Source organism: Saccopteryx leptura, chromosome 2 (assembly GCF_036850995.1).
Source record: "Saccopteryx leptura isolate mSacLep1 chromosome 2, mSacLep1_pri_phased_curated, whole genome shotgun sequence".
In the NCBI taxonomy this organism is placed as follows: domain Eukaryota; kingdom Metazoa; phylum Chordata; class Mammalia; order Chiroptera; family Emballonuridae; genus Saccopteryx; species Saccopteryx leptura.
Window position 1 is genome coordinate 192,745,003 of NC_089504.1, and position 20,801 is coordinate 192,765,803.

At 37.9% G+C, this 20,801-nt stretch overlaps 1 protein-coding gene across 2 annotated transcripts in view; it reads left to right on the plus strand.

Moving 5' to 3' along the window:
- The window catches only part of C2H3orf33 (chromosome 2 C3orf33 homolog), a 38,332-nt gene extending 17,930 nt beyond the window's left edge, over positions 1–20,402 (plus strand). For both annotated transcript variants that reach the window (XM_066365881.1, XM_066365882.1), the window contains 3 exons: positions 2,778–2,925; positions 15,156–15,316; positions 19,617–20,402. In XM_066365881.1, coding sequence (XP_066221978.1) covers positions 2,778–2,925; positions 15,156–15,316; positions 19,617–20,006 — 699 coding nt within the window. In that variant the 3' untranslated portion in view covers positions 20,007–20,402. The remainder of the gene's footprint in view (positions 1–2,777; positions 2,926–15,155; positions 15,317–19,616) is intronic.
- Positions 20,403–20,801: the final 399 nt, after the last annotated feature.

Genomic DNA, 20,801 nt, shown 5'->3' on the forward strand with positions numbered 1-20,801 from the left:
AGTAGTATTCCATAGTGTATATGTGCCACATCTTCTTTATCCAGTCATCTATTGATAGGCTTTTTGGTTGTTTCCATGTCCTGGCCACTGTGAACAATGCTGCAATAAACATGGGGCTGCATGTGTCTTTACGTATCAATGTTTCTGAGTTTTTGGGGTATATACCCAGTAGAGGGATTGCTGGGTCATAAGGTAGTTCTGTTTTCAGTTTTGTCTTTTTTTTTTTTTTTTTGTATTTTTCTGAAGCTGGAAACGGGGAGAGACAGTCAGACAGACTCCCGCATGCGCCCGACCGGGATCCACCCAGCACACCCACCAGGGGGCGATGCTCTGCTTCTCTGGGGCGTCGCTCTGCCACTACCAGAGCCACTCTAGCGCCTGGGGCAGAGGCCAAGGAGCCATCCCCAGTGCCCGGGCCATCCTTGCTCCAATGGAGCCTCGGCTGCGGGAGGGGAAGAGAGAGACAGAGAGGAAGGAGGGGGGGGGGTGGAGAAGCAAATGGGAGCTTCTCCTATGTGCCCTGGCCGGGAATCGAACCCGGGTCCCCCACACACCAGGCCGACGCTCTACTGCTGAGCCAACCGGCCAGGGCCTATTTTCAGTGTTTTGAGGAACCACCATACTTTCTTCCATAATGGTTGTACTACTTTACATTCCCCCCAACAGTGGATGAGGGTTCCTTTTTCTCCACAACCTCTCCAACATTTGCTATTATCTGTCTTGTTAATAATAGCTAATCTAACAGGTGTGAGGTGGAATCTCATTGCAGTTTTGATTTGCATTTCTCTAATAACTAAAGAAGATGAGCATCTTTTCATATATATGTTGGCCATTTGTATTTCTTCCTGGGAGAAGTGTCTGTTCATATCCTCTTCCCATTTTTTTATTGGATTGTCAAAATATTCTTTATAGCTATTTTTTTCTCAATTGACGAATGCATCAAGGATTGTGCATTGTACACTGCTCACAAAAATTAGGGACTCAGGGACCATGCAGATACTCCAGTACTTTCAGCCTATTGTATAGTGCATTTTCACCAATGAAATAAAAGTTGGTTTTGCATCTCATTTGCATAATTGAACAACTTTCTTTGACTTGTTTGCTTTTTTGATATTCTTGTTTAATAAAAAAAATCAAATGCTTTTTTATTGCTTCATATTTTGAAATATCCCCTAATTTTTGTGAACAGTGTATTTAGTTGTCATATTTCTTTAATCTAGAATATTACTGCCACCTTATCTTTATTTTTCATTTATGTCTCTTATGAATTGTCATTTTTGAAGAGTCCAAGCCAGTCATCTCATAGACTATCCCACAATCTGGGTTTGTGTGTTTTCTCATTAGATTTAGTATGAACAAAAAGGTGGTGTATACTTCTTATTGTATTGCATCAGGGGGCTCATAATGCCGGTTTGTCTACTAACATTATCACACATAATATAATTCATAATATTTAGTATTTTAGACCCAGTACATTCTAAAAGTTGCTTAATTAATTGTCTCAAAGGTGTCTTTTTAAGTAGATGATCTATTCAAATCAGTATTCAGATGGTCCAGTTATTGTATTTGTTATATCTCTTAAGTCTCATTTATTTTATAACAATTCATGCTTCGTATTTCCCCCCCAAGCCATTGATTTATTAGAGAAATAAAGTCGTCTGTCCCATTGACTGTTCCACATTCTAGATTTGTCTGCTACAATATTTTTTTTATGTGGAATATTTTTTTATAATGTTTAGTTCAACTTCACTGTTTTAAGAAGTTGGGTGCTAATTTATTCTGCTTATTGAAAAACTCTTAACTAGCCATGATTATTCATGAAGCTCATCCCTCTATTCTTATAGTATTGTTAATGTGGAAGACATAGGTATAAAGTGTTGACTAGTACCTGACCTGTGGTGGCACAGTGGATAGAGTGTCATTGGCCTGGGACACTGAAGTCCCAGGTTCAAAACCCCGAGGTTATTGGCTTGAGCGCGGGCTCACCAGCTTGAGCACGAGGTTGCTGGCTTGAACTCAAGGTTGTTGGCTTGAGCAAGAGGTCACTGGGTTGGCTGGAGCTGCCCCCCAGTCAAGGCACATATGAGAAAACAATCAATGAACAACTAAGGTGCCGCAACTATGAGCTGATGCTTCTTATCTCTCTCCCTTCCTGTCTGTCCCTGTCTGTCTCTCTATCTCTCACTTAAAAAAAAGAAAATGTGAAAGAAAAAAAAAGAAAATGTGGACTAACTCTAGGGCATTAGGAGTTAGGTATTTAATTACATTTCTAATGTTGCCCTTTTTATGTTTTTTTATATCCTATAAGATAAAAAATAATAAAAATGGTCTGTTTTTAAGAGTTCTAATTCAATTTGACTTAGCTTTGTTAAGATTTTCCCAGCAGTACCTGCATGAATAGACTACACATCTATAGAATAGGATAGTGACTGTTTAACCAGACTTGTGTGGTACCAGGCACATATCTATACTCATTATACTCACTTCTTTTTGATGAATTATGTCATAATTTGAAGATGTAAACTTTTAGAAGTTGAAAGTCTGTTTAATGTGCTCTATATAATAGCTTGAAATAATAAAATGGTGACAAATATTTTTAAAGAATTTTCCTATAAACACTTTTGATTAAGTCATATTAAAATATTAATATAAAGTTAAGAACTAAATAAAAATTTTTCAGTGGTTGTCTTCTTGTTGAAGGTTTAGATAAAAATTTGACATATCTAATTTTAAAGTGAAAATAATAATGTTCCATTTTTCTCCTTGTAAATCATCAGACATCAAAATTTACAAGTTCTTCAGATATTCCAGTAGAATTTATAAGAAGGAATGTTAAACTACGTGGACGATTACGGCGAATAACCGAGAATGGTTTAGAAATTGAACATGTTCCTATTACTTTACCTATTTTATCTTCATGGAGAAGTAAGTAAGGTACACATATAATAAGACTAAATAACTATTTTTAAGTGTTCCTTTATTAAAAGTTGTTTATAAAATAGTGAAAGATGTCATTTTAATTTTTAATAACTCCAAATTCTTGGCCTTACATAAAAGGAATTATTTAACTCCAGATTTTCTGGCTTTTTTTTTTATTAACCACTCATTATTTTATTTAGGCATTTTAACATTCATGCCACAAAAACTGACCACCTAGTATGTTCTTAGCCGTATACTAGTTGTACATTGTTAAGTGAAGCCAACACAACAAACAAATGAAATTTGCTCTAAGACCTATGAAGAGAAAGGACAGGGTACCAGGGTATGAATTATTGGTGGTCATGTGAAGGGGAACCTGTACCTAAAAAGTGGTCAGAGAAAGCCTCATTGAGGGATTTCTGTTTAAGCAGAGACCTGAAGATGAGAGAATGTGTGTGTGGGAATGAGCTTGGCTCTTCTGATAAGCCATAGGAAGACTTGGTGGCAGGGCCTAGGGAAGAAGGGGACAAAGGCACTGAAAGAGATTGGAGAGCTGGACAGGGGATGGTTCTTTCTTGCTGTACTTCCATGTCCAAGACCCCAGTCACACAGACCTTCCTGCTGTTTACATATGTTCTCCTGCCCCTGGGCATATCTCTTTGTTTCTATTGAATTCTATTGAATTCTTTAGTATCCAACTCAAATGTCAGTTCTATGAAGCTTTCCTTAACTCCCAAGCAGAATTAACCTTTTTATTACACCCCACAGCTATTATACACACTGCAATTATACTACTTAAACTAATTTTTCTATGATCAGCTTTATATCCCACTAAACTGTGAGCTGCTGGTGGGCAGGGACCTTTTTCACCTATCTTCTTATTCATAGTCCCTAGAAAAATAATTTTTAAAATATATATTTTTATTTATTGACTTTATAGAGACAGAGGAAGGGAGAGAGAGAGAGGAAGAGAGAAAGAGAGAGAGATTGATTTATTACACTTATTTATGTATTCATTGGTTGATTCTTGTATGTGCCCTGACTGGGGATTAAACATACAGCCTTGGTATATCTGGATGATGCTTCAACCAACTGAGTTACCCAGCCAAAGCCCTAGAAAAATAATTGTTAGCCAACAGAGATGGTAAAACTTGTCAAATGAATTTAGTTATATTTAAAGATCTTCTTAATATTATCTTAATTTTAAGAAGAAAGGGATTCTTTTTTACCCTCGAATGAGTATTACTCTGTTCAGTTAGATATGATTGTAAATGACTAAGATTAAAATTTCCTCCCAAATATACCTGACCCAATTGATTTCCCTTTTTAACAAATCAAACAGAACATACACAATTTGAATGACTATTGCTGCCTAAAGAGAGATTACCTAGGATGTTTAGGTGTTGGACATTTTAGATCTCAGGAGAGTTTACACTTCATAAATCCTCTACTTTCTCATGAAGTTGTCCATTGTTATGAATCTACTTTATATAAGATAAAAATCTAGGGGTTTTTTTGTATCGTACTATTTTTTTTTAAAAACCTTAGTACTGTTTAGTCACCAAGTTTCCTATCCACCTGATGAAGCAGAAATGTAACAAATTCCTTAGTGGTGGTTTACTTCAGTATTCATTTCATGTCTGCAGTCTTTTCTAGGATCACATGGTGTTCCCCTTACTTGACATGCTCAGTCTCTATTCCTGCCCCTGCTTCTCTGTTCATTCTGAAAAACCCAATCTTATCCTATTCTCAGAGTGCTTCTGGACCCATGTTGCTTTATTTATTTATTTATTCATTTTAGAGAGGAGAGAGTATGAGAGAGAGAAAGGGGGGAGGAGCAGGAAGCATCAACTCCTGTATGTGCCTTGACCAGACAAGCCCAGGGTTCTGAACCCATGACCTCAGTGTTCCAGGTCAATGCGTTATCCACTGTACCACCACAGGTCAGGCCCATGTTGCTTTTATAACTTTTCAGCATCATCTGTGTCATCCAGTCTAGTATGAATTGGGCTTTTTTTTTCTTTTAAGATGTGCGTAAAAGATTTGTTGAAAGGCTGGTAAGGATAGAAGAATTTGTGTCACAGAAACAAAGCTGCAATTAGAAACTATAAACTTTTTAAAGTAACATCTGCACTGGCCAATGGCTTGGTTGGTTAGAGCATTGACCTCAAGCTCAGAGGTTGCTGGTTTGATCCCTCGTCAGGACACATACAGGAAGATCAATAAACAAAAAAAAATTTTAAAAAGAAAAATTAGACATTAAAAAATAAATATAACATCTAATTTTTCTAAGCTGTTTTCTTGAAAATATATCATGGATATTTCTTAAACTGTATTCAGTAATTTTATTCCTGCAAGGTATATCTTTATTCTCTTTTTGACCACATCATTTTTTAGAAGTTATTGACTTTAGAAAGAGAGGAAGCCTGACCAGAAAGTGGCACAGTGGATAGTGTGTCAGACTGGGATGCAGAGGGCCAGGGTTCGAGACCCCGAGGTCACCAGTTTGAGTGTGGGCTCATCTGGTTTGAGCACAGCTCACCAGCTTGAGCCCAAGGTCACTGGCTTGAGCAAGGGGTCCCTTGGTCTGCTATAGCCCCACAGTCGAGGCACATATGAGTAAGCAATCAATGAACAATGGGGTGCCACAACAAAGAATTGATGCTTCTTGTCTCCTCTCTCCCTTCCTGTCTGTCTGTCCCTATCTGTCCCTCTCTCTGTCTTTGTCACAAAAAAAAAGAGAGAGAGGAAAAAGGGGAGAGAAAGAAAGAGAGGAACATTGTTCTGTTCCTGTATGTGCTCTGACCAGGAATCAAACTAGTAATCTTTTTGCTTCAGGATGAAATTCTAACCGACTGAGCTATCTGGCCAACAACATCATATTTTCAATGGGGAATTTGCTGATTTTAAAGGATTTCAATGGTCTCTGCCAATTGAAGAATTAGGATATTAATACTTTCTTTAAAATTAAATTTATTGTGGTGACATTGGTTAATAAGACTCTATATAGGTTCCAAATGTGCATTCCTATGATACATGATTTGTATATTGCATTATGTAAGAACATTAATACTTTTTTTTTTTGCATTTTTCTGAAGCTGGAAACGGGGAGGCAGTCAGACAGACTCCCGCATATGTCTGACCGTGATCCACCCGCATACCCACCAGGGGGCGATGCTCTGCACTTCTGGGGCATCACTCTGTTGCAACCAGAGCCACTCTAGCGCCTGGGGCAGAGGCCACGGAGCCATCCCCAGCGTCCGAGCCATCTTTTGCTCCAATGGAGTCACAACTGCGGGAGGGGAAGAGAGAGACAGAGAGGAAGGAGAGGGGGAGGGGTGGAGAAGCAGATGGGCGCCTCTCCTGTGTCCCCTGGCCAGGAATCGAACCTGGGACTTCTGCATGCCAGGCTGACGCTCTACCACTGAGCCAACCGGCCAGGGAAAGAACATTAATACTTAAGGTAGATAGTGTTGAATTAGATTTATGTTTTTGGTCCCAAAAGCTTTGGTCTCAAAAACTGGAGCATGTTTTGTTGGAAAACAGTTGGTGTCGATGGCAACATTAAAGGATTGGAGAACTCAGAATCTTTAAGCTTCTCATGTGTGTGTGTGTGTGTGTGTGTGTGTGTGCGTGTGTGTGTGTGTGTGGTGTGTGTGTGTGTGTTAGAGACAGAGAGAGGGACACATCCTCCAGTGGTGCTCCTTGAAATGAGTTTTTGAAATTATTACATCTGTTATATACTTATATATTTTTTATCTTATTTTTATTTATTTTAATGCAGTAACATTGATAAATCAGGGTACATATGTTCAGAGAAAACATCTCCAGATTATTTTGACATTTGATTATGTTGCATACCCCTCACCCAAAGTCAAATTGTCTTCCGTCACCTTCTATCTGGTTTTCTTTGTGCCCCTCCCCTCACCCTACCCTCTTTCCTTCCTTGCCCCCTAACCACACCCCACACCATCCTGTTACCATCACATTCTTGTCCATGTCTCCAAGTCTCATTTTTATGTCCCATCTATGTATAGATTCATATAGTTCTTAGTATTTTCTGATTTATTTTTTGCACTCCGTATAATGTTATCAAGGTCCATCCATGTTATTGTAAATGATCTGATGTCATCATTTCTTATGGCTGAGTAGTATTCTATAGTATATATGTACCAAAGCTTTTTAATCCACTCATCCTTTGATGGACACTTGGGTTGTTTCCAGATCTTTACTATTGTGAAAAATGCTGCCATAAACATGGGGGTGCATTTCTCCTTTTGGAACAATTCTATGGTGTTCTTAGGATATATTCCTAAAAGTAGGATATCTGGGTCAAAAGGCAGTTTTATTTTTAATTTTTTGATGAATCTCCATACTGTTTTTCACAGAGGCTGCACCAGTCTGCATTCCCACCAGCAGTGCAGGAGGGTTCCCTTTTCTCCACATCCTCGCCAGCACTTATTCTGTGTTGTTTTGTTGACGAGCGCCACTTGGACTGGTGTGAGATATCTCATTGTGGTTTTAATTTGCATTTCTCTAATGATTAGTGATGTTGAGCATTTTTTCATATGCCTATTGGCCATCTGTATGTTCTCTTTGGAAAAGTGTCTATTCATTTCTTTTGCCCATTTTTGATTGGATTGTTTGTCTTCCTGGTGTTGAAATTTACAAGTTCTTTATAAATTTTGGTTATTAACTGCTTATCAGACGTACTGTCAAATATGTTCTCCCATTGTGTAGTTTGTCTTTTTATTCTATTCTTAATTTCTTTAGCTGTGCAAAAGCTTTTTAGTTTGATATAGTCCCATTTGTTTATCCTGTGTTTTATTTCACTTGCCTGTGGAGAAAAATCAGCAAATATTCAATATATCGCTGCGAGAGATGTCAGAGAGCTTACTGCCTATGTTTTCTGCCGGGGTCCAGCCCCGGGGGGGATCCAGGGGTCCCACAGGAAGAGACGGCGTCGGCGAAATCGAGTGAGAGAGCCGAATTCTCTTCTTTCTCTTTATTCTCTAGTTAGCATTTACTGCCAGGCATCTCCCCCAAATGCTAGTACAGCTCCTTTTTTATACCCACACACCAAGTTACAATTACATGGTATTAATTATTGCTTCTGTTTCACTATGTTTACATGTTTCCAGATAACAGTTAGTTTATATCTGTAAACTACAAATCATTCAAAGTACAACTAAAAAATAACTTGAATAGCGATAACATCGGTAAAAGCTTTTAAAGGATTAGTACTAACTAATAACTCAACTTTACTGTTGTTTGTGAGTCAAGGGGCAGAGAGAGATTAACAGACAAAATCATTAAGGACTAGCAAAGGACCACCGCTTGCTCAGGCAAATGGCCTGGAATTTATGCAGTGTCCTGGCTTTTCTCACAAGATAACAAAAGGCTTGCCCATTGAGAAACTGACTTAACATTAAGAGTAACTTTTACTTAAAGATATATAGAGTGCACTCGCAAGATAGCTTAGTAGCAACATAATTTCAGAAGACATTAATTGCTATTGCTTCTATGGATGCCTCCTGCCATACCTCTCATTATCAGAAGAAAGAATTTTTGGGAAAGTTTATAAATCTCATGAGTGTCTCACTGAGAAAGTCCAGCAACTGCCTTCAGTCATAAAACAATTCTCTTAGCAAAACATCCTTTTCTTGCTGACTGCATTCCTATCCCAGGCCATGCAACAGGCCATTCCATAACACCTTATCTAAGATTCTATTGTCTGGTTAAACTTTATTTATTTACTATATTCATACACTAGCTAAGTTCTGGCTATATTCTTTCTAACATGATTAATAATAAGAAATTCTCCTACAAACGTAACCCTTTACGAGGGATATCATAGCCAGCCTCTTATATCTATGAGCCCAGTTCAAGGGGCTTACAGGCTTTTCTGTGGAACTTACACCTTCTGTCTCATTTCCAAAGAAATTACTACAAATCTACAGGGAAAGTACGGTACTATTATCCCTGTGCCACAAATAATAGCACACACCCAGAAAAAGGGGGGATATAAGGCCAGATTAATTCAAAAGATTAAAGGGGGAAGTATCGTGCCTTTCCTTGCGGTGACTTTGTCAACCCGCAGCTGTTGGTCTTTACTGCGGTAACTCTATCTTCTTTTGCTGTGACTTTGTCAACCAGCAGTTGTGGATCTTCTTCTGCTGTGACCTAGTTAGCCAGCATTAGTGGATCGGCTCCCGACAGTTTTCTTCTAAGATGCTTATGGTTTCATGGTTTACATTTAAGTCTTTTATCCATTTTGAGTTTATTTTTGTGGATGGTGTAAGTTTAGTGGTCTAGTTTCATTTTTTTGCAGGTTGCTGTCAAATTTTCCCAACACCATTTATTAAAGAGGCTATCTTTACTCTATTGGATGCCCTTACCTCCTTTGTCAAATATCAGTTTTCCATAGAGCTGTAGGTTTATTTCTGGGTTCTCTGTTCTGTTCCATTTATCTATATGCCTGTTCTTATGCCAGTACCAGGCTGTTTTGAGTATAATGGCCTTGTAGTATAACTTGATATAAGGAAGTGTGATACCTCCCCCTTTATTCTTCTTTTTTAAGATTGCTGAGGCTATTCCTGTTCTCTTTTGGTTCCATATAAATTTTTGGAATATGTGGTCTATATCTTTAAAGTATGTCATTGGTATTTTAATTGGTATTGCATTGAATTTATAGATTGCTTTGGGTAATATAGACATTTTAATGATATTTATTCTTTCTAAGTATGAGCACGGTATATGATTCCACTTATTAGTATCTTCCTTGATTTCTTTTATCAATGTTTTATAATTTTCTGAGTACAAGTCTTTAGTCTTCTTGGTTAAATGTACTTCTAGGTACTTTTTTTTTTGGTTGTAAGAGTGAAGGGGATTGTTTCCTTAATTTCTCTTTCTGACTGTTCATTGTTGGTGTATAAAAATGCCTCTGACTTCTGAGTATTAATTTTATATCCTGCCACATTCTTGAATTCATTTATAAGGGCCAGTAGTTTTTTGATTGAGACTTTAGGGTTTTCTATATACAGTATCATATCATCTGCAAATAATGATGGTTTTACTTCTTCTTTTCCAACTTGACTGCCTTTTATTTCTTCTTCTTGTCTGATTGCTGTGGCTAGGACTTCCAGGACTATGTTGAATAAGAGTGGTGAAAGGGTGCACCCCTGCCTTGTTCCTGATCTTAAGGAGATTGCTTTTAATTTTTGCCCATTGAGTATGATGTTGGCTGTGGGTTTGTCATAGATGGCTTTTGTCATGTTGAGGTATGTTCCCTGTATTTCTACTCTGTTGAGAGTTTTGATCATAAATGGGTGCTGCATTTTATCAAATGCTTTTTCTGCATCTATTGAAATTATCATGTGGTTTTTCTTCTTCCTTTTGTTTATGTGATGAATCACATTGATTGATTTGCGAATATTGTACCAGCCTTGCCTCCCCTGAATAAATCCCACTTGATCATGGTGTATAATTTTTTCCTTATATAGTTGGATCCAGTTTGCTAATATTTTGTTGAGGATTTTAGCATCTATATTCATCAGGGATATTGGCCTATCATTTTCTTTCTTTGTGTTGTCTGCCTGGTTTTGGAATCAGAATTATACTCGCCTCTTCAAAGGAGCTTGGAAGTCTTTCTTCCTCTTGAATTTTTTGAAATAGCTTGAGAAGGATAGGAGTTAGTTCTTTGAATATTTGGTATAATTCACTTGTGAAGCCATCACGCCGAGGACTTTTCTTTGTTGGGAGTTTTTTGATAACTGTTTTGATCTCATTTGGTGTAATTGGTCTGTTTAGGTTTTCTGATTCTTCCAGATTGATTTTTGGAAGATTGTATGGTTCAAGAAATTTGTTCATTTCATCTAGGTTATTTAGTTTTTTGGCATACAGTTCTTCATAGTATTTTCTTACAATATTTTGTATTTTTATTCTGTCAGTTTTTATTTCTCCACTCTCATTTCTAATTTTATTTATTTGAGTCTTCTCTCTTTTTTTCTTGGTGAGTCTGGTTAAAGGTTCATTGATCTTGTTTAACTTTTCAAAGAACCAGCTCCTGGTTTCATTGATCCTCTGTATTGATTCTTTAGCCTCTATGTCATTTAATTGTGCTCTGATCTTTATTATTTCCTTCCTTCTACTACATTTGGGCTTTACTTGCTGTTCTTTTTCTAGTTCTTTTAGATGCAGGGTTAAGTTGTTTATTTGAGATTTTCTAGCTTCTTAAAGTGTGCTTGTAGTATTATGAACTTCCCTCTCAGTACTGCTTTTGTTTTGTTTCATAAATTTTGAGTTGTTGTATCCTTGTTATCATTTGTTTCTAGGAATTTTTTAATTTCTCCTTTGATGTCATTCTTAATCCATTTGTTATTTGACAACCTGCTATTTAGTTGCTGTGTGTTTGAGAATTTTTGAGCTTTTCTGTTTTGGTTGATTTCTGGTTTCATGCCATTGTGATCAGAGAATGTGCTTGATATGATTTCAATCTTCTTAAATTTGTTGAGACTGCTTTTGTTTCCTAATGTGGTCTATCCTAGAGAGTGTACCATGAGCACTTGAAAAGAATTTATATTCTGTTGCTTTAGGGTGAAAGGTTCTGAAGATATCTATTAAATCCAGTTGATCTAGTGCAGGGGTCTCAAACTCGCGTCCCGCGGGCCGCATGCGGCCTGCCGAACAATTTTGTGCGGCCCGCAGACTAATCCACGAAGTTCAAAATATTTTGGATAAAATTAAGTAAGCCTAGGGGCCTACTTGTATTTTTCATTTCTCTAGCATCCTAGCTAGATATTAGCTTAGTTAACAGCAGTTGTGATGCAAACTACAGTTTCTGGTCGTTTTGTGACACTGAGTAAACTGCATGTACGATTGTGCTTGTTGTACTGATTTTTTTTTTGTTTTCAACTGCAGTGAGAAAAGTGTTGCGTAACAGTTGCCTTTTGTAGACCTAGTGCGGCCCGCCGAACAGCTGTGATCTTGCTCTGCAGCCCACATGCTGAGTTGAGTTTGAGACCCCTGATCTAGTGTATCCTTTAAGTCTGCTGTTTCTTTGTTAATTTTCTTTCTTGAGGATCTATCTAGTGATGTTAGTGGGGTATTGAAATCCACTACTATTATAGTGTTGCTGTTAATCTTGCCCTTTATATCCATCAAAGTCTCCTATATATTTAGGTGCTCCTATATTAGGTGCGTAGATATTTATAATAGTTATATCTTCCTGTTGGATTGCTCCCTTTATCATTAAGTAGTGGCCTTCTTTATCTCTTACTACATCCTTTGTTTTAAAGTCCATTTTTTTTATATAAGTATTGCTACTGCAGCCTTTTTTTCATTTCCATTTGTATGATATGTTTTTTTCCATTCTTTAACCTTCAGTCTATGTGCAACTTTTGTTGTAAGGTGTGTCTCTTGTAGACAGCATATGTACAGGTCCTGTTTTCTTATCCATGCAGCTACCCTATGTCTTTTGTTTGGATCATTTAATTCATTTACATTTAAGGTTATTATTGATATGTAGTTGTTTATTGCCATTTTATTCTTTAAAGCTGTATTTTTTTTTTTTTGCTATATTCTTTTCCCTCTTTGATCTGTTTGCAACAGGCCCCTTAACATTTTCTGCAGCATTGTTTTGGTTGTAATGAATTCCTTGAGTTATTTATTTATTTATTTTTGTCTGGGAAGCTTTTTATTTCTTCTTCAATTTTAAATGATAGCCTTGTTGGATAAAGTAGTCTTGGTTGTAGATTTTTGTTCTGCATTACTTTGAATATTACTTGCCATTCTCTTCTGGCCTCAAGTGTTTCTGTTGAGAAGTCTGATGTCATCCTTATGGGGGCTCCTTTGAAGGTGATAGCTTTTTTTTCTCTAACAGCTTCTAATATTTTTTCTTTATCACTTAGCTTTGGTATTTTAATTTTGATATGTCTTGGTGTAGGTTTCTTTGGGTTTCTCTTTAATGGAGTTCTCTGTGCTTCTTGAACTTGTTAGAGTTTCTCCTGCATTAATTTAGGGAAGTTTTCAGCTAGGATGTGATTGAACAAATTCTCTATCCCTTGTTTTTTCTTTTCTTTTTCAGGAACCCCTATGATGTGGATGTTATTTCTCTTCTTGTTGTCACAGAGCTCTCTTAGATTTTCTTCAGACTTTCTGCGTGTCTTTTCTTTTTTCTTCTCTGCTTTTATGCCTTCATTCCAGTTGTCCTCCAACTCGCTGATTCGATCCTCAGCTCCATCCATCCTGTTTTTATTTCTTCCATTGTGGTCTTCATTTCTGATATTGTTTTTGTCATCTCCGACTGATTCTTTTTTAATATTTCAATATCCTTTTTTATACTTGCTATTTCTTCATTTAGGTGTTTGTAATGACCATCCATTTTTGTTCTAAGAGCCCTAAGCATTCTTACAATCATTATTTTGAACTCCACATTCAGAAGTTTGGTTATTTCCATATCACTTAGTTCATTTTCTGGCTGTTTGTCCTGTGATTTTATTTGGATTGCACTTCTCTGTCTTCTCGTCATGTCTGTGTGTTTGGGTGTTTTATTTATAGAGCTGGTTGAGTTTAGGCTTGGTGTTGTTTACCTCCAGTTTTCAATTATGTTATTTCTAGGTCTTCTTGGGTTGGCATCAGCTATTATTTGTAATCCACTTTCAGATTTGGGCCCCTTTGAAGTCTTGATTTGTTTGTTTTCTTAACAGGTGATAGTCTTGTTTACTGATCTCAGAGGGGGGTTTATTTGAAACTGTAACTAGGAATCTGATGGCTGTAACCTGAGACTCTGAAGGCCTCTTCTGCTAGTTTCTCTGGGGACAGTGTGTTTTTTCAGCTTCAGTAGGGGAGGTGTACCTCAGATCTCCATGGAGACCTGAGTTACTGCCCCTTCTCCCCACTTCTTGTTTTCAGCTGTGTCTTGTTGTGCTTATTGGAGTTGGAGAGATGTCTGGACATCTGTGACCTGGAAGCACTTCAGTGTTTTGTTTTGTGGAAGGATCAGCCCCTCCTCCAGCTATGGCTGCCTCCAGCACTGGATGAGTCAGCCTCTCAGGTCATCCCCTGCATTCCTCTGCCCCTCACCATCTGTCTCTCTCTCTCTCTTCTTTATTTTTAGAAGACAAGCCAGTTCTTTCATCACACCTCTTTCCCTCATCACCAGGCAAGTGGTGTGAGCATTATTTTCTGCTCTTTTTTTTGGACTGAGAGCCCTTCTGGGCTCTCATCCTCACCACCCCCCCCTGTTCCTCTAAGCACGGGAGATTCAGTTGCTTCCTACCAGGTTTGTTGTGGCTTCTTCTTTGCTCCTTGGTGTTTATGAGCTGTTCTTATAGTCCAGAGTTGGTTTTTCATGCTGATTGTTTATAAATTAGTTTGTAATTCAGTTTGGTGGTGTGAGCTGGGAGTCTGTGCATCTGCCTACTCTGCTGCCATTTTCAGGTCTCATACTTATATTGTTTTAAAAGGAAAGTTGAATGTAGAAATGAATAACCTTACCTCTAGAGCAGGCGTCCCCAAACTATGGCCCACGGGCTGCATGCAGCCCCCTGAGGCCATTTATCTGGCCCCCCACTGTACTTCTGGAAGGGCCACCTCTTTCATTGGTGGTCAGTGAGAGGAGCACTGTATGTGGCGGCCCTCCAACGGTCTGAGGGACAGTGAACTGGCCCCCTGTGTAAAAAGTTTGGGGACCCCTGCTCTAGAGAGTCTGAGTATTTATAAATAAACATAATATATTCAGTTGGGGCCCTGGCCGGTTGGCTCAGCAGTAGAGCATCCGCTGGGCATGTGGAAGTCCCAGGTTTGATTCCTAGCCAGGACACATAGAAAAAGTGCCCATCTGCTTTCCCACTCTTCCCCCTCTTTTTTCTCTGTCTCTCTCTTCCCCTCCCACAGCCAAAGCTCCTTTGGAGCAAAGTGGGCTCTGGCACTGAGGATGGCTCCATGGCCTCTGCCTCAGGTGCTAGAATCGTTTTGGTTGCAACAGCGCAATGCCCTAGATTGGCAGAGCACTGCCTCCTGATGGTCATGCCAAGTGGATCCCGGTAGGGTGCATGAGGGAGTCTATTTCTCTGCCTCCCCGCTTCTCACTTCAGAAAAATACAAAAAAATGTTATTTATATATAGATATATAGATATATATATATACAGTTGGTTTTTTGAGAGCTAAATGAGTTTGGAATTTGCATTCACAACATGATATTAAAGCTACAATCTTTTCTACCTAACCATTTTAGAAGAGCCGTGTGGTGTGTTGCTGGTTAAGCTGGCTGGAGTAGAACTCAGTGAAACTGGGAGGGTGTGGTTACAAAATGAACTGAAACCTTCCCAACTACTATGGTTCCAACTTCTTGGAAAGGAAGATTCAGCACTCTTTTGCTACCTTTTAGTGAATAAGGTAAGTAGTGTGAAGAAATAATGAACAAGATTTTATCTTTTTTATTTATACATAAATTTGTTATTAATTAGAACATTGGATATATAATGGGACTGAAAATTCGTTTGGAGAACCAGATGTTTCATATATCAATTTTGTTATAAAATTTGAGTTATATATGTTACAGGGGGCAGGATGGTTCTTTGTGGGATTGAGACTGGAATGATAGTAGTACTTAGAGATTTTTATTTATTTATTTATTTTTATTTTTTTTTATTTTTTTCATTTTTCTGAAGCTGGAAACGGGGAGAGACAGTCAGACAGACTCCCGCATGAGCCTGACCAGGATCCACCCGGCACGCCCACCAGGGGCGACGCTCTGCCCACCAGGGGGCAATGCTCTGCCCATCCTGGGCGTCGCCATATTGCGACCAGAGCCACTCTAGCGCCTGAGGCAGAGGCCAAGGAGCCATCCCCAGCGCCCGGGCCATCTTTGCTCCAATGGAGCCTTGGCTGCGGGAGGGGAAGAGAGAGACAGAGAGGAAAGCGCGGCGGAGGGGTGGAGAAGCAAATGGGCGCTTCTCCAGTGTGCCCTGGCCGGGAATCGAACCCGGGTCCTCTGCACGCTAGGCCGACGCTCTACCACTGAGCCAACCGGCCAGGGCTACTTAGAGATTTTTAGTTGCATAATAAACAGTGTAAGAAGTGAAAGAATTCAATCAAGAGACAAAGTGCAGCAAGTAAAGAAAGAATTTATTTCTTATGCAAGAAGAAAGTAAGAGAAAAAGGGCCTTGGAGACAGGTTCAGGGGATGAACCCAGGATAAGCTGCTGCTGCCCGCTGCCCACTGGTCCCCTGGTTGCAAGTTTTGAAAGGGGTCTTTTTGAGCTTAGAAGAAAGAGAGAGACATGGAAAACATGCTTGTGGAGGGAGGGGAAAGAGGAGGGAAAGGCACAGACATGTTCCAGGAAGAGAGACTATGCTGGTGCCTCTAAGGGATTTTAAGGTTGAGGATTTTAGGGGAGGACCTCAATAGATTATTCATCAGTTCTATAGGTGTGTCATTTAGGGTGGTGGTCTCCAATGATTGGTCAGCACCAAGGCAGGGGTCCTTAGTCAATGCAGCTTCTCCTGACATCAGCCCTGGCTTCCCTTTGTCTGGTTTTACTACTTTTCTGGGCCTGGAGCTGAAACGCAACTGAGGCTTAATTGTTATCTCTAGGGGTTAATGCTTAAGTGCAATTTTCTGGCCCCCTGTTTGTTCCTTCTTTAAGGAGGTCTAAGACCACATGACTATTAATATGTCAGGGATAGAAAGGTCAGGGAAGGGTCTGAGTCCTATGACCAGTGATATGAAATCAAAGGTCTAAACTGCACAACCAGCTAAGGGAGGAAAGGTCAACCTATGGGGCTGGTTCCTGGTTTTCCAAGCTTAGCCCATAGTTAGGCATCTGGGGCTTTCCACCCTTGTGGCCTTCTGTGCCTGGCCTCTAGTCCTTGCTCTGCTCATGTCTGTTTACTTGCCTACCATTAATGTATTTATTATAAAAAAAATAGAAAATTAAGAAAAAGGAAACATTTGAAATTATTTATGATTCTGAGCATCGCTAATTTGAGAACAATCTAAACCAGGGGTCTCAAACTCGCGGCCCGCGGGCTGCATGTGGCCCGCCAAACAATTTTGTGTGGCCCGCAAACTAATCCATGAAGTTCAAAATATTTTGGATAAAATTAAGTAAGCCTAGGGGCCTACTTGTATTTTTCATTTCTCTAGCATCCTAGCTAGATATTAGCTTAGTTAACAGCAGTTGTGATGCGAACTACAGTTTCTGGTCGTTTTGTGACACTGAGTAAACTGCATGTACGATTGTGCTTGTTCTGATTTTTTTTTTGTTTTCAACTGCAGTGAGAAAAGTGTTGCGTAACAGTTGCCTTTTGTAGACCTAGTGCGGCCCGCCGAACAGCTGTGATCTTGCTCTGCAGCCCACATGCTGAGTTGAGTTTGAGACCCCTGATCTAAACATTTATTTATGATATGAGACTATGACATCACATGTATTATTAGAAAACACATGTTGAATGGTGCTTGTCAACTGGGAACTATAAAAGATATTTTCTGAAGGTAAATATTGCTCAATCTTTGAACTCTAAAGTTGAGCATATTTAAATACTATTCATGATCAGCAGTCAGGCATCTGGAAACATTGCCTCAGAGTTCTCAGTCTTCATCTGTGCTGCTGGTATTGCCCTGGCACTGTCATGAGGCCTGGGATGTGTCTTACTCCAAATTTTTGGTGGGTGATTACTGAAAAAAGAACATAGAAAAATTAAATGGTTGAAATGTTATTATGACAGAATTAAGAGTAGTTTTACTAATTTTTAAAGTCCTTTATTATATAATAAACAATAATTTAAAGAAAAAAACTTTATGTTAAAGTGATTAGAATTATAACATTTTTAATTCTTAAGTTTTTGAATTAATAGAAAGCCTAATGGAATCCATTATTTTTGCATGTTCAGATCATAGTTATTTCCATCAAAATAAGAATTACCTAAAGCATCTTATATCTAATGTAAATTGATGATACAAAATTATATAAAAGGTGCCAAAGACCTTTCAAAAATATTATCTTCTTTTTAATTTGCGGATTTCTTTTATTTATCCTCAAAAACACCCAGTGGAGTCACTGCTTTTACTTGCGTTTACAGATGGAACTCAGGGTAATCAATAGAAGAGCCTATATTCAAGCCCAGCTCTTCCTGGCCCTGGGCCCACACTCACCTTGTGTTGCTTTAGCAGGTGACCAAACTACCTATATGCAGACTGTGATCATTCACATCAGTTGAATTTTAGTAATGTGTAAGGTTGAGTTTATCCTGATTTGGGTTTAAGGGAATCAGATCTTAAAACTTAAATGATTGAGAAAAATATGATAAACATTTTAAAACTGTATCGATTAATTTTTTACCATTATATAGCAAAAGTTACTGCATTTAAAGGAGCAAAAGGTTTTTTTTTTTCTTTAGATAGTCCTAGAAAATATCTTCTAGTTAAACCTGGAATTTTTATTTTTAGAATTTAACTATAAATTACTTGTCTAATGAAGCAGTAAAATTATTAATAATTTGTTGAAATCCCACAAGGATTATGGAAGCAGCTAAACAGGATCTTCTTTATATTGATAGTTAGTGGGGAAATCCCATCTCTGCAGTTTCATTAGGAAGTGAGGGATCCCATAAATAAATTTTTCTGAAGGATGAAGATTCAAGACCAGGCCTTTTTTTATGTTATTTTGCAGAAAGTCTTTTAAAAATTCATTTACGTACCTATGTCTTCTTAAGCACTAGAATTCTGAACCTAATTTAACAGCTCCATAATGATTTAGTTCATTTTGCATTTGCCTATTTATTTATATATTTTTATTTATATATTATTATTAATAATAATTTATTCAGCAAGTCTGAACCAGAGCCTGCATTTTTTAATTATTATTATTCATTGCCTGCCTGTGGTAGCATAGTGGATAAAATATGACCTGGAACACTGAGGTTGCTGGTTTGAACTCCTGAGCTTACTTGGTCAAGGCCCATGAGAAGCAACTGCTATGATTTATTTATTGATTGTAGAGGCTCCTCTGAAATCAATAAAGAGAGAGAGAAGGTGAGGGGGAGTGGAAGCATCAACTCGTAGTGGTTTCTTCGTGTATGTGCCTTGATCGAGTTAACCTAGGGTTATGAACCAGTGACCTCAGCATTCCAGGTCAATGCTTTCTCCACTGTGCCACCACAAGTGAGGCTAATTTTTATTTTTTAATTTTTTAAAATTTATTTATTGATTTTAATAAGAGAGGAATGGAGAGAGAGAGAGAGACAAACAGTCAGGAACATTGATGATCTGTTCCTGTATGTGCCCTGACCGGGAATCAAACTGCATTTGCGTACTTTTTAGTTTCTTTTGCTGTGTTCTCTTATCATTTTGTCTGTCTTTTGTGACCCATCCTCCAATGCCAAACAAAAAACAAACAAACAAAACTGCTATTTGTATACTTTACTGCTTCTCGGTCTCTTTGAAAGAGACCAGTGAGGCTGTGGTGAACAAAGTATTATAAAACAGGCAATTGACTTTGAATGAGGACCTCTTCTACTAATGAAATTCTTGGATTTAACATTAATTAGGTGTGTTAAGCTCTTGGGGACCTTTTTGCTTTTTGTCTTTTCTGGAGGACTAAAGTTGCTGAATGACTGATTTCAAAGTAAATAGATGTTATGGTATACTAGCAATTTTCTTAAATAATTGGTTTGTGTTCTTTTTTTATTCAAGGATAGATATTTTAGTGTGAGTCTGAATGAAGAAATTTTGAGAAGAGGCCTTGGCAAAACTGTTCTTGTTCAAGGCCTAAATTATGATTCTAAAATTTATTGGAAAATTCACAGGAACTTACTTAAAGCTGAATTAACAGCCTTAAAAAAAGGAGAAGGAATATGGAAAGAGGAATCTGAAAAAGAAAGTTATTTGGAAAAATTCAAAGACTCCTGGAGAGAAATATGGAAAAAAGACAATTATTTTAAAAAACTTGGATCAGATTTCAACCTGAAAAAAGAAAGTTATTATGACAAACTTAGAAGTACTTATGAAGCATGGAAGGACAACTCCTTAATACTGATGTTCAGAGAACTTATAAGTCGATTACACTTCCGTAGGAAAGAGTGAAATATTCCAAGTAGTCTGGAGTGACCTACTCTGAAAAGTATAAAATATGTAAATATGTGGATATTTTTCATTGAGTTCAAATGAGAATTTCTCTGAAACGGTCAAAGTTCTGTTCTCATGGTAATTTAAATAATTAAGAGATGATTGTTATAAAGGCAGTGTTAGAATAATTAAACAAATTGTGATTAATGTAATATGCTTTTTGGAAAATTGAAACACTGAATAAAATGTACCAGGTCAGAGGGTATATACAAGTAGTACTGATATTTGAAAAGAGAGTTTAACTATGGGTCATTGTGTTATTTTTAGTTATTTTGGGCAGCCATATTTAATTTTTGTTTAAAGAGAATTTTTGTCCTAGTTTTATCAACTTGGATTATTTATAATAAAGGAATTGTTTACAACTCATGTCTGAGGATACTCTTTTATCTGCTTACAGTTTTTTGAATCTGGGGCAATGCTACCAGAAAAGTTTGCTTAGACCATTCCTAGTAATCAAGAATGACTATAATTTCTACTTGTTGTTGGATGAGAAGGGCAAAATTTTGAGGATAATTATAAAGGAGATAATCCTGAGGATAAAAAACAAGAATAGAAAGAATAGGCCTTCAGCTCCTAACATAGCCAATCCTTGAAAGACTTTACCTCCTAACTTCTCATTATGTGAAATAGCAAATTTGTTTATTTGAAAGCCAGTTTGAGTTTGTTTGAGGATTTGGCAACAACATACTCACTGCTAAAATCATCCTGACAGTAAGTACAAAGCTGCTTTCAAAATGCCAGCAATGCCTGACC